Source organism: Pteropus vampyrus, unplaced genomic scaffold (genome assembly GCF_000151845.1).
Source record: "Pteropus vampyrus isolate Shadow unplaced genomic scaffold, Pvam_2.0 Scaffold522, whole genome shotgun sequence".
NCBI lineage: Eukaryota > Metazoa > Chordata > Mammalia > Chiroptera > Pteropodidae > Pteropus > Pteropus vampyrus.
Window position 1 is genome coordinate 586992 of NW_011889303.1, and position 14324 is coordinate 601315.

Sequence of the window (14324 nt, forward strand, 5' to 3'; positions counted from 1 at the left end):
GACAAGCAGAAACATGCTGGGCAAAGCTGGAGCAGGGAGGGAGGGCCACCCAGGGCTGTCAGATGTGGCTTTGCGAGGGCCGAGGAGCTGTGCTGCAAGGGGAAGGAAGGGAGAGCTCCCCCGTGTGGTGCCAACAGCTATGGTGAGGTAAGGCCTCCAGGAACCCCATTCCCCAGGGAAATAACAACATCACTATTGGAACAGCGGGGTGTGAGTTTCAGGAATGGAGTCTAGGAGGAACAGCTTTCCTTGTTCAAGATTATTTATCTGTTGGTCTTTCCCAGCATAGAAATTGCTTACAGGAGCTCCATTTTGTTAAGAGAGTTTTTTCTAGAAGCAGTTTGTCTTATTTCTTTCTGTGGGGGCCTGCTTTTTAATGTATTGTCAGTCATAGCTGCACACCAATTTAATAGTCTTCTCATAATCTTGCGTTTGCTGTGTTTTAGCCAAGGAAACTAGGATTTTCACATTTTGGAAACATAAGAAAAAAGAAGTTCGACGAATCGACGGACTACATTTGCCCAATGGAGCCCACTGACAGTGTCGGGGACAGTCACAGGGTCTACAGTGGCTACCGGGGCCTCAGCCCCCTCAATGCCCCTGAAGTGGATGGGCTGGACCAGGTGGGACAGATTAGCTGATGTCCTTGTCACCTGTCCTCTCTGTGCACCCTAAGAACTCACAGTAACACCATGTGTGTCACCATATAACTGCATCTCACTCCTTGCACATGTGCATGACCTGCAGAAACAATCCAGCAATCATGTACCCCTGGGCCAGTCTCTCTTCGAACCCTGAGGGTGGCCAGGGCATGGATTTGCACCTTTGCTAAGGGGTCAGGCTTTGGGGACTATTGCCAAAGGTGGACTCAGGAGGAATGACACTTAAAGATACTTGTAAATCCTTAGTAATTCTTAATGTCCATCGTCAGCACCAGTGGAAACACATGAGCTTGGCCACAAGTCCGGAGACCATGGACAATCCCAGAGGCTCAGCTCTCAGGCCCCTCCACTGTGCTTCAGTTGAGGGCCAATCTCAAGTGCCTTCAGCCTGTGGCCATGGTCTTGGCCGAGATCAAGGGACAGCAGCAAGGTTTCTGCCGCAGTGACAGTGTAACTGTGCTGTGCCTTACTACAGAGGTGGTCGCTTCTTTCTGGTAATAAAAACAATATTTATGTAGAAAGCAAACAGTACAGCATATCTTTAATCTCGTTGGGGAAAGAGAGCTGAGCACATCTGGAAATGGAGTCCTGCTCACTGCACAGCTTGAGAGCTCACGACACTGAGCCAGGTCCTTGCCCGGGGGTACACTCAAGATCTGCCAAATGCTGTGGACCAGGGGAATGGAGCAAAGAAGGACCCCCCCACCCCACCCCCACCCCATATCCTTCAGAGGAGGTCTGTGCCCTTGTGGCTTCAGGCTCCACCGCCCTCTATGAAGCCGGGGGGAACATCGTGTCTTGCACACATCCTGACTGTGGGTCCCATCTGTTGTGCAGACCCCGTAGTTCATTTCTGTTTCAGTGGTGTGAGCCACCTAGTGAACTGGGTGGTGAGGAGACAAGAAGCTAGCCTTGCTGGAAAAGCTTTCTATTGTTCATGTGTTTTGCCAGCTTCTCTCTTATTGACCTGGCTGGGCCCGTAACCATTGTAGGGGTTGGTCTGCCTGTGTTGGCAGTGCTGCAACAGACCTCTCTTCCTGATTTAGAGGCTGACTAACTGATAATGGGTCTTACAGATGGGCTTTGTCTGGCCAAGGACTGAGTGAGAGACACACCTTGCCAATCTGCGTTTCTGTTCAGGAGATTCCAGTTTGCCCCAGGGCAGCTTTTGGCTTTGCTGGGTTCCCCAGGCCTCATCTGCAAAAGCCACATTGTGACTGTCTGGCAGTCAGAGCAGGGGCTAATGATCCCACTGAGGGCACTCTGATTCTGTCTCACATGGAGGCGATGCTCAGATCTGCTTCTTAAACTACCTGTAACCTCAGGCTATGGCCTCTGGCCTTGCCTGAAGTCTGACCAGCAAGAGATGGACAGGTTCACCAGCTGGCACAGCTGGTGTTTGATATCAGTGCCTGGGACCCACTACATGACAGGAGCTCCTTGAGGCTGATACCTGGGTACTGCAGAGCTGTAGTCAGGGCAGGCTCTGTCCCTTATTTCTTATTGTGTCCTATTGAGAGAATCTCTGCATGCACTTCTTTTTAAACTCTGCATGGAATTATGCTACTAATTCTCTGTGCTGCCTCAAGCAAGGCCTCTATCCCTTTATGGGCCCCAATTTTTCCACCCGTAATGAGGGTATGCCCTCAGAGGATGCTTCCAAATCTACAATATCCAAATAAGTTTAGGGAAGAAGGAGCAGGCCAGCATTAGCTGAGGAGCGGGGAAAGAGGGAGAGGGGAGGGAGATCCTGGTAGTGAGGAAGCTCCATCAGCAGCTCCCTGAGGATGCCCACCTATACCTATAGTGGGCATTAATGTCTCTGTCCTGTTGGTGCCAGAAATTGTCAGTGTACTCAGCATCCTGAAGGCCTTCATCTCTGCTCCTGAAAATAGCTGGAGCACTGAACATGTGCTGAAGAGCTGCTTCTCACAGGCCTTTTTTTCTGTGCCCTGCCCCTCTGTTCCCTTTAAGCTGGTGCCAGGGTAGGGACCCAGGAGTGCATGTGCATGGCAGTGTGGGATACCAGAAGCTCTGCTTTTCCCCAGGGATAGAGGCAGCATGTGCTCCGCCCATATGTCACTCCTTAGGACCTGGCCTACACCTTGTCTGCACCCCCAGGGGAGCATGCCTGAGCAGGAACGAGACTTGCATGCCATCTCTGCGAATCATGAGCAGAGTCCATGTGTGTTGACCAGGCTGCTGCCCATTTTACAGATGGCACCTTCAGAAGGCACTGTGACGCAGATAGGGCTCCTCTCCCAAGACATTCACCGCCTCACGGTAGGACCCTGACCCTCACTCCACAGTAGGACAGAGGCTAGGAGGCCCGTGAGTTTGGTGAGGTCCCTACTCCAGAGCCTGTGTCATCAGCACTTCTACTGGGGAAGAGCAAAGGTGGTGCTGGGCACTGGGGTCAGAGCCTGAGCCAGCCCAGCAGCTTTCTCCACTGGCCTGCTGCTGGGCCTTGAGATGTTCAGGGCATTGGGAAGGGTTATGGACCTTGAGCAAAAACCAGCGAAAGCATGCTTGAGGTTCCAGGTCCTTTTCCCAGGCTCGGAGCTGGTGAGGAAACAGATGCTCTCAGCAGCTGTAAGTCACCTGGTTAGTCAGCCCAACATCTAGGCCTCACCTCTGGCCTGGTGGACACTGTTCTGCCCTCTCTGCCCATGAGACACATGTACTTCCTATCATGCCTCTGACATAATGGATATTAAAGCACGTGAGCACATCCTGGCATGCCCAATGAGGACAAATCTTACCATGGGGGACAGTGTGGTCTCCGGGAAGAGGAGCAGCCCTGGAGTGAGGCCAGCCTGGTTCAAGCCCCTGCTCTGGGGCCTTGGGCAAGTCACTCTCTCTCCCAACCCTGGCTAGTTATCTGTAAAGCAGAGCTAAAGGTATCTTCCTTGTAATGCTTGTAGACAGACTAGAACTGGTAGTAAAAGTCCAGCCACAGGGAAGGTTCACATTTTTGAGGCCCCATACCATCCAAGGCTCGTTGGTCCCCAAACTGCCCCATCACTGAGCCCACTGACTGTAGTGTCTATCCCTTTGAGGCCTCTGTTACTATCCTTTGCTTAGCTGATCTATCAAGAAACTTTAAGAAGGCTATATCTAAGGGCATGACAGGTAGGGGTGGGGGGTTTGGGGGGGTGGGTTGTGTCTTTGAATCCAAGTGGGAGGTCATTTTTATTCAATTCTTTTCCTTGGCTTACACACTGAAATGAATCCACCCAGCTTTGCCCTTATCGCCTCTAGTAGGTTTCTGGTGGCCTTGAAATAGTGACTTTACTTCTGAGGTATGAACAATTTATTATCTTGATAGTGCTGTCTAGTCTGACCTAATACTTGGGGTCCCTGGGACACCATAAATTTATAGAACACTGGTGTCAGATGGTGCCTGCTGCTGCTGACGTAGCTGCCCCGTGGTGGCTTTGACCAAAACCTTGTTCAACTGCACCTTCGGCTGTGTCCTTTCAGACCATGCTGAGCCAGGACCAGCTGCTGAATGACTCTCGCCTGGCCCCTCCCAACTCTGAGGACTGGAGATGACTTCTTCATGGCTGGGAGCCCGAACAGGCACGTGTAGGGGCTCCAAGGCTTTGCTTCAGTGGGGAGCTGGCACACGGCTGCTGCAGAGCCCAGACTGGGGTGGGCAGGGTATCTCAGACGTGGGTGCTGATGTGGGGGAAGTAGGGCTGTGGACAGATGTTCAGGAGGTGGCCCCAGTACCCCTATATTTTTAACTGTGCTGTGCTCTTCACCACAGTTTTTATACTTTTTGTACTTTTATATGTGGACTGCAAACCACTTTTGTGGGGAGGGCAATGAAATGTCAGCACAGACTCAGTGGCTCATGCTGTTCCTGGTGACAGCTGGGAGGCTCTTACACCAAAGGGGAAGGACTGTGACTTCATAAAAGCTCTACCTGAAAAAGGTTCTGAATGTTCAACAGCAGGAGTCCTCAACCTCCTGGCTGTGGACCTGTATCAGTCCACGGCCTGTTGGGAACCAGGCCGCACAGCAAGAGGTAAGCGGCGGGCTAGTGAGTGAAGCTTCCTCTGTGTTTGCAGCCGCTCCCCAGCGCTAGCATCACCGCCTCAGCTCCACCTCAGATCATCAGGCATTAGATTCTCATGGGAGCACTGGTCCCTGGTGCCACAAAGGTTGGGGACTATTGTTCTATAGTGACTGAGCTGGGTGAAATGATAGGAACCCCCTCCTGGGCTACTTCCAGACAGAAGCATATGTTCTCACTCTCAGGAATCTGGTCTGGATGAGAGCAGGAAGGAAAGCAATGAGACTCTGGCCTGGAAGCCCTCAGTCTAACCTAGTCTGCAAAAGGTGTTTCAGGTTTTGGTGCTGCGTGGACTCCCAGCATCTGAACAGATGCACCTCTCGCGTGCACATGCGCACATGCTCTCTCCCCCTCCTTCCCTCCCTCCCCGCCTTCACACACATACACACATACACACACTCCCCGCCACCCCCCCGCCAGGGGCCTTGCCCTCGACCCTAGCTGACAACACAACAGTCTGAACAGTCTCAAATACAATTGTCTGATCAAACAGCATCCCTTAGTGGGAGGCCCTTGGGCACCTCAAATCAACTTTGCTGCCACAACTTGGTATCTTCCAGAGAAGCCTATAAACCTCAGGTATCACCTACCTCAGAAGAGGCACCTGTACCCTGCTATACAGCCCGCTCCTGACCAGTCTTCCCACTTAGTGATCAGCTCCCTCCTTCTTCCTTATGATGGTTCTAGCTCAGGCCTCATCTCTCATCTGATTTCCACAAGTGGTCTCCTACTTGGTCCTTCACCTTTCCAGCTGGTTCCCTCCAGATGTTCTCTACCCCATCCCGAGTGACTTTCTTAAAGCACTGTTTTAATCCTGTTACCTTTCTGCTAAGAACTCCTCAGTTCCAGAATTATCACAGTTTAAAATCATTAGCACCCAAGGCCCTTTTGAATCTTCAGCTTTCGTGAACCTGTGCTCAAGCCTCTGCTCCTGCCTTTCCCTCACTATGGGATGTATGCTTCTCCCTGTCACAAGGCCAACTCCTGCCTATTGAGGCCCCGAACAGATAAAGCCTCTTTCAGGCAGCCTTCACTGGTGTTTTTGTTGGAGGTCCCTGTGTTCCTTAAGCCCAAGCACTTCCTAGCTCACCTTGAAGTAATGTGTCATCTTTGTCCCTTACCATACCTAATCTCAACACCAACTCATGAGCACCAGCTATGGGTGGCCTCTTGTATAGATAGGAGTAAGATCCAATCCCGGTCCTCAGATTGCTCAGGAGATCCATGCTGCTAAGTTCTCCATCTACTCACTCCTTCATACGTGCAGGTTAAGTGCCATCCATGCTGGGCTAAGGAGGGTTAGAGATACAGGCATGAATGCCAAGGTCCTTATCTAAGGGTGCTGGTGGTTTAGTGTACAGATCTGTTTTAAATAAGAGTGTGCTCAATGTTACTGATGCTCCAGTAGAAGTTTCTACAGCCCCAAAGAGCAAGTTGTCATTTCTAATGGAAGGCTAGGGGCAGGAACCACAAAGGCTCCAAGGAAAAGGTGACAGTTGAATTTTGAAAGATGAATTAGGATCCCAAGTATGCCAGAGGGGAAAGGCACTCCAGGCAGATGAACTTGAAACATCCCAGCACATCCTAGGAAGTGCCAAAAGTTGGGATGACTAGAGTTTCTTGACCTTTGTACTGTTGTCATTCAGGGCTTGATAGTTCATTGTGATGGGGCTGTCCTGTGTGCTGCAGCAGCTAATAGTACCCCTCCTCTAGTTGTGACAAACAAAAATGTCTCCAGACTTTGGCAAATTCTCCCTGAGGGGTAAGATTCCCTCTAGTTGAGAACCACTGAGCCAGACAATGGGGTCAGAGTAGCAGGCCCAGAGAAGTAAAAATCTGGAGCCAGAAAAAGACCTTGTAAGCCAGGCCCCTGAAATTTATCCCGGAGACACGGGGTGGCCAGGTGGGGACTAGTGAAAATGCTAAGTGTAAAGCAGGAGACAACCATGGTTATGTTTGTGTTTAAGAGAACTATCCGAGGGTAGGATCTTACTCATTGTGCAGTGCCCAGCAGAGTATCTATCACTGAGTAGGGGATTCACTGAGGATGTGCTGAACACATGCATGGATGAAGGCTAGCTGCCTCCAACACGCCACCCCCACTGGCCCTCTGCGAGACCACCCTTTGGGCACTACACAGCTGTACTCTAGAGCTGTGTTCCCCTCTCTCTCTCATACCCTTCTCCCGCCCTCCCTTACCCACATACATAGTAAGAAATCCAGTGACACCAAGTTTTAGCAATGCTGCTACTATGCCAATTTTGTGAAAAGAGAACGAACAACTTGGAATTAAACAAACCTGGGTTTGAAGGGCAGCTTTGCCACCTACTGGCTGAATGACTTGGGCACAATAACTTTGTCCCTGAGCCTGTTTCCTCATCTTATGCCTTGGAGAACAAAATCCCCGCAATCTCTGGCTTTTTATGAGAATTATACCAATTCAAGTGCAGAAGCAGTTCAGCCACCCACAGATAACATAGAGCAGCAGCCTGTCATCCTGGCCATGGACAAGAATGGTCACTAGTAGCTTTTGGGTTTAACACCATGAAGGATTTAAGGAAAAGCTTCTGGAGCCTAATTCTGTTTGCAAGTTCAGAAGCTTCTGTCTGTAACCACCACTACCCTACTGCACCGGAATAGGGCCTGACATCTAGAGGATGCAAACAAAAGGGCACTCCTTACCTCCATTTGTTGTACAAAGTGCAGGGAGTCTAGGATTCCTGGAGCCCACCTACCTTGTAGATTCACTACTGCCCTGACGTGTGTTTAACACCATTCCTACTTCAAGGGTCTCCCACAAGAGAAGAAAGAGTACTCATGGAGGGTGTCTGAGCCCTCTGGTACGTTTGACCTTAAAAACAATGCTCTGGGGGGCATTTCGAAAGAGATTGTTGGGAGTTGACATGACCCCACTTAGATTCTTCTGGAATTCTACCCCAGCACTTTTGCCAGCTCTGACCTCCTGTGGACACACACAAGCCAGTTTACATGTAGGGCAAACCAAGGCCTTCTAAGTGCCTAGCAAGTCCCCCACAAAGCCACGCCTCATGGCTATCTGCTTTGTACTGGAGTTTATTTCACTAAACTATGGGAAAAGATATGGACATGGAGTTCTTTCAAGCCTCCCCAAGGAAGGAGACTTTAGAAGCCACTTTATCTCCAACCCCTTGAACTCTTCTTAGGCCCACATCAAAAGAGGAGCATCAGCATGCCCAAAGGTACATTTTTGAACACATCCTAGTTTAACATGGTGAACACATCCTAGTTTAACATGATGTAAGGGACCAGGCAAATTTACTAAGAACAAGGGAGGTGTTAGTAGGTGAAAATCATGTCCTTGGTATAACCCAGTTTCTCTAGGTTAGGGTGAGCGGCTGTCCGGATCAGGGGTTGTGGGCCACACACCAGGATGAACGTGGACTGCACAGGAGAAGGCAGGTGCTCCTTGATCATGTCGGCAGTAATATAGCCTGAGCTGTACTTCCAGTCTGAGATTAAGCAGAAAAAAACTATGGAGGTGCCAGATAGACACCAGTCCTTTTGCTGTCCCTCCCTAAAGCCAGGGAGAGGGAGGCAAAACTGCTAGCCAGAGACTCAGAAGTCTGTACTGCTGTTCTCTGCAGAAAGCTGAAAAGTAGAGGATATGGGGGACCCAGGCAGCTTTCTTTAATATTTACCCCCGATGCCAGGCTCTGAGGTTCCTGGCTGGTGTCTGCTGGCTATAAGCACTGCCAAGGATGGAGAACATAACAGTGAGGTGGGATGTGCCAACGTGTGGTGCGAATCAAGGCAGCTAGCTAGAGCTGTGTAGGGCAGCATTGTGGGGTTTGTGGACCAGCTTGATCAGGCAGTGCCCTCTGCTGGGCGGTAAGCTGTATGACAAGCCAGGCACAGCTCAGTGCAGTGTGGGAGAGGCGTTGGCTTGAAGGGTGTAGTGGCTTTGTGGAGTGCGGTGTGTACAGTGGTGGCTGGGTGCTGTGTGGGCCTCAGTATGTGAGGACTGCTGTCCAGATGGGATGAGGGGTGAGGGGTCAAGGGGTCAATGGCCGTATAAGATGAAATGTGATGGATCTGGGTTATGTGGAATGCAGTGCGGGGCAGGTGTACAGGGTGGCCCAGTGCCTTAGTATCCCTCTTGATGTTCAGTGCAATGCATGGGGTGCTGTTGAGATATCGGACACGTGCCCTTGACTACCTTTACAAGCAAGTCATCACAAATCCTCTCTCCTTCAAATTCCTGCATTTCCCACATGGAGATAGATCCCAAGGCCTCAGCCCCCAAGCCCAGTCCCAAAGAACAAACCAACCCAGGGACTAGTCCCTGAGGTGGTCAAGGGTTAGAGTTGACTCACGGTGGGGACAACGGGGATCATACCAACAGGAGGCCTGTCCAGAGTATACCACAGGTTGAACTGGTCTGGGTGAGTGCTGGCAACTTCTTCAAGCTCCTTTCTCACCAAAATATCCTCCTCTGTCTAGAAAAGCAGCATGAGCAAAGCCCCTCCAGGGACTTTCTGCTTATTCCCCAGACTGAGCACATGGGTTAGCCCATTCCTGCTCAAACTACCACCAGTTTGAGTGCTTCCCGCAGACTTCCTGGGCAAACGAGGGTTCTGTTGCTGCTCCTGCACAACAAACCCTCGCTTGTGGGTGGAGTAGTTGCGTGACTGCCCTCCAGCTAGAAGGCCATGGCTCAGCATAGGTGGGTGACTTCACTCAGAGGTTCTAGTCCCACCTCCTACATCTACACTGAATGCCAGGCATGGCAAACCCAACTGGAACAATCTTAGTGCAAACCCAGGATCTTGTGCAGGGAACGTAAGGGGCTAAGGCAGTAATATATAACGGCACTGGAGAGCTAAAGGAGTGAAAAACAAGTGCTAGAGCTTCACTGGGGGAAAAGGGAGCCAGAGCCCAAACGAACTTGTCACAGGCTCAGAGATAATGCACAGAAGACCTGGATCTTAAAACTCGTCACAATTCTTGTCCTAATAATTCCACTTCTGGAATTCTGTTTAAAATGGTCTAAAAGTGATCAAGTCTATGCACAATTATTCATCACTATCATTTGTAACTGAAAACAACCTGAATTTAGAAGATTTAATAAATTATGGTACAACTTGATATAGAGTATGATGAAAATATTTATAAAGAATTAATGATAAAAAAAATGCTTGTATGGTAAAATGTTGAGTAAAAAAACTATATATATGTAATTGTAAATATATAGCATGTAAAAAAAAAGATAAAAAATGAGTCAAATATTTATGCTTCTGTGTTTTCTAAAATTTGCTTTGAGGGCAGCTATGATTTTATATTCAGTTAAACAGAACTATGTATTAAGGAAGGGAGGAAAGCATAGTGCTTAGGGTTGGTTGGGGAGACAGAAGAGTTTTAAAAAACAAAAACAAGTGGAAAAAACAGGCCTGGACTCAGCATCTCCACTGCCAGCAGCCCTAATTGAGCCCATTGAGCCCTCCCACAGCTACAGGCACCCAAGCAGCATGAGCTCAGTTGGGGGAGGAGTGAATGCAGAACCCCTGCTCAGCAAATATTCCATCCATCCTACCCCAGCAAGCTCAGGGCTGACTCAGCAGAACTGACCTGGTTGGCAAAGATGAGGGACATCCTGGTCTTGTCACTGGGGTTCTTGGTGATGTGGCGAATGAGCTGCAGCATGGGTGTGATCCCTAGAACACAATTAACGAGCAGGTTAGCTTTCTCTGCCTCTTGGATGCTCATAGTCACCAGTCTGTAGCAGCTGAAAGTTTCCTTGGCCCCAGTTCTATTTTTCTCACTTCTATTCCCCAAAGTCAAAGTGGGGAACTACCCTTCATTTTGATTTTCCCTTCTAATGCAACAGTAAAGCAAAAGCCCCTTCTCATTTTCATATGGCAAATGGAAGGAGCATTGGCTTTGAAATTGGAACTTGGTTTCACACTCAGCTCCCTCATTAGTTGTTTAACTAGAGTGAGTCAGGTGCCTGTGTGAGCTCTTCAAGGTTCTCATTTGTAAAATAGAATTAATGATGAGTAAATGTGATAGTTTTAAAAGTCCCTACTATGGTGTCTGGCAAATTGTAGGTCTCCTCAAACGTTTGTTCTCTTCTTCCAGGCATTCATTTTCAAAAGTTGGGGAGTCAGTCCTAGAACTGAATCTAGGAGCCCTTGGGTTCCATGTGTGGACCTGCCCAGACTGCCCTCAGCCTCTTCCATATTCCCAGCCTAACTTTATAGGTTCCCCAGCTACCTATAAAGTTACCATGTCGGTGAAGGAAAGTAGGGCACACAGGGTCAGTTTCAAGGCCTGTCATTGACCCTGCATTCCCATCTAAAATAGCCAGAGAAGGAATCTTTCACATCACCCCTTCTAAGATCAAATGATTCTGAAGTCAGAAAGGCCTCAGGGCTCACCTATGGATGAAGCCTCCAGAAGCCTCTTACCTGTGCCCCCAGCAATCATTCCCAGGTGATGGGCCAGTTTTTCTTCAGGCTCACTTGTTTTATATGCTTTGATTGAAAATTTCCCTGAAAACACAAAAGATACTTCTGACTTCTGGAGCTCTTGCCTGAGAGCCTGCAAAAGATGACTGACTTCCTTTGGGACTTCCAGGAGGTAAGTCCACCTAAGGAAGTGGCTACGCCATTTTAAGCCAGAGGAGAAGCTGGAGTGGCCTCCTTGGCGAGCCCCGGTGCACTGGGGCACAAAGTGGGAATAAAGCCTGGGCCTTGGTGGGGAATCACTGGATGTTTTCTTCTGAGGAAGGACGGACGTTACACTGAATAAGCCTCACAGAGCACTCTTACCCACAGCAGTGAGTAAATGATGAATATGTGAGTAAATGAGTGAGCGTGGACTCCATAGTTCAGCATTGGTAGGTAGCTTTTATGTATCAGGCATTATGCTGGAGATACGGTGAGGAGGAAACACCAAATTCCTCCCCTATCTTAATGAAACTTACAATCTCATAAGTAGATGTGTGAATGGATGTATGATGACTTTAAGGACAAGTCCATGTGACTCAAACCTGAGGAGTTTTCTAGAACAATGGAACCACTGCAGGAATCTTCTTCCTCCTGGTTGGAGGTCCAGTGTGAACCCCCAGTACCTGCCCCCTGATAGAATAGTTGCCCAGTTGGCCCTTGAAAAAGGATGGTGTCCCCAATTTTCATGTTCTCCAAGTACTGAGTCATCTTCCCTCCTTCTGGATAATCAGGGTGTACATTTTTGAAGTAGATCTGAAAAATAATGCAGTATGGTTTTCACAGCCTCAGATCTGAGGCCATAGCCACACACAATTCAAAAATTTGCTGCTGGAAACCACACAGAGAAAATCTTCTGTGCTCACGGTTGCTCTAAGCAACCCCCGAAGACTTCACCAGATCAAAAGCTTCATTGTTAAATGACACTTCTGGAAAGTCCTGTCCAAGGCACACGTCCCTTCTCCAGCCCACCACCCTTAATGGGCTTGTGTAAGTGAGGTAGCTGTTCATGAGGGGCCTCATTTACCTTTATAATTAAGTCCACATAGCCTTGATCATCATCACTGGACACAGGCGTGTAAGCTCTGATCACCAGAACACCATCAATCTTGGCCAAGAGACGGACGTAGTTACCTACAGAAAAGGCATCAAATGTCAAGTCAACATGGCCAGTGTAATCAGGACCCAGGACTTCCCTGAAGGACTGAGCTTCAGGAAGGTGGGTGTATAAGTGTGGCAGGGTGCATGGGAGGTGGGCCACGAGGTAAAGGAGCCCAAATTCAGAATGTTTAAATCCTGCCCTTATCACTCCTCATAGTGTAGTCGTGAGCTCCACGTGCATGAAATCTACTGTCGGTGTGCGCTTACTGTGTCACAGTACTTTGTGGAGAAGGAGGACCTATTTAAAGTTGGAGGCTAAGTATTAAAAATTACGGAAAGGAATGTTTCTCTTTTAAAGCAAAATATGTTGCCTTCACAAAGTCATTTCTTCCTAAACTGGATGTATCACTGGAGTCAGTGAATAAACCACAGCCCCCTCATCTGTAACCTGTTGCCTGGCACATAGGTATGAAGGGCCCCAGGATTTGAACACCCTGGGGAGTCCTAGATAGAGCATTGTGTGTCTTCCTGGCCAATGGCTCAGCTGAGAGGCAGCAGTGAACTTCTGAACCATGTAATTCTGCCCCTCCAGGGTAGAACTGAATAGATCAGCTGTGGCCAGAGACATATGGATCATGACATCCCAGTATCAAACGATCATCTGGGCCACTCAGATTTCTGCTGGATCTAACATAGGAGACTTCAGTGACAAGGCAATTAGTGGTGAGGGGAGGAGCTGCAATTGAGATGCTAAGAGACAGAGGCAAGAGGAAGCTCTGTGCCAGAGTATCTGAGGGAGTAGAAACTGTATACGCATGAAAGATGGAGTGGGTATGGCGACCTAGAGAGAGAGGGAGGAGGAGGAGAAGAGGAGAAAGGGAAGGAGGAAAAGAGGGGCCAGTCCTTCCAGGAGCTTCAGGAACAGAAGCCAAAGTCTTTGAGGAGGCCTGAGGCACAAACACTTTGGGTTAAGAAAGAACAGGCTCAATGACTGTGACTATGGCCTGGCTGGGAACCATGGAGTCCTAGGAATAAAGGCCTAAGGCAGTTTCCTCCTGAGTGCTAATCTGAAACTGGATACCTCAGAAAGGCTCCTTCACATGCAGCCAACTTGGGCCTGGCTTGGCAGCAACCTCAGAGAAAATGGGGCAGCCCAGGCTGGTGTCACTAACTTTGCACTGCCTATGCCAGATGAGACAGTGGGTTATGACACATTCGAAGAAATTCTATTTCAAAGTTTTTCACTCTTTTAGCCTCTTGACAACAGGACTGGCCTCACAGGCAGGCACTGAGCTTTCATGGATGAAGACAGAAGAAGCAGCAAGGAGATTGAGGGGCCAGGCTAGCTGCATAATGGGTAATTTCAACACTTGATAGAGGTGAGATCAAAGTTTTGTCCCATGCACAAAGGACCAGTAGGCCAGGGATGTGATCTCCACCAGGAAGGCAAGCAGCATTAGCAGTTCGTTAAAAGCTTTGGACTCCCAGACTGTGGACCTAGCACCTCACTAAGGCTCAGCCATCTGGTGGCGTTACAGACTAGCAACAGGATAACTCCGAACTCCAGGACCACTGGGGCTGGTACTCACAATGGGTCCCTCCTTGTGTGGGTCTGAGGCCTCTGCTGAGAATTCATGTGGTAGCGGGGAGAGACCCAATTCTCTCCTTTCTCTCCACACTTTCTGTCTTTTCTCCTGACTGTAGGGGAACATCAGTTCTTCCCATCCTTCCTATGTGCAGACAGCACTTTGCAGTTTCAGAATTTTGACATCCATCAATCACTTTATCCTCACAACCACCCATGAGGCAGGCAGGCCTGGGAAATCCCGTTTCAGAGTCCATGGTTCAGAGAGGTTGAGGGACTTGCGTAGCAAGGAGACTGAGATGATATCTTAGAACTTCTGACTCGAGACTCACTTTTCGATGCTCATTGAGAGATCACTTTTGTGTTAGCCCAAATTGAACAGTGAGAAAGGGAATGGACTGTCCCCAAGGCCA

General features: G+C 49.1%; 2 protein-coding genes across 2 annotated transcripts in view; one reads left to right on the plus strand and one right to left on the minus strand.

Moving 5' to 3' along the window:
- The window catches only part of PPFIBP2 (PPFIA binding protein 2), a 97719-nt gene extending 92592 nt beyond the window's left edge, over positions 1–5127 (plus strand). Inside the window, exons 20-22 of the mRNA XM_023525064.1 lie at positions 447–623; positions 2880–2945; positions 4146–5127. Of these exons, the coding sequence (XP_023380832.1) occupies positions 447–623; positions 2880–2945; positions 4146–4217 (315 nt within the window). The 3' untranslated portion in view covers positions 4218–5127. The remainder of the gene's footprint in view (positions 1–446; positions 624–2879; positions 2946–4145) is intronic.
- Positions 5128–8058: 2931 nt separating this feature from the next.
- Positions 8059–14324, minus strand: part of LOC105307854 (NADH-cytochrome b5 reductase 2) — an 18922-nt gene continuing 12656 nt past the window's right edge. Inside the window, exons 2-7 of the mRNA XM_023525065.1 lie at positions 12253–12434; positions 11852–11981; positions 11187–11270; positions 10348–10433; positions 9119–9218; positions 8059–8231 (exon numbers count right to left, since the gene is read on the minus strand). Coding sequence (XP_023380833.1) covers positions 8059–8231; positions 9119–9218; positions 10348–10433; positions 11187–11270; positions 11852–11981; positions 12253–12434 — 755 coding nt within the window. The remainder of the gene's footprint in view (positions 8232–9118; positions 9219–10347; positions 10434–11186; positions 11271–11851; positions 11982–12252; positions 12435–14324) is intronic.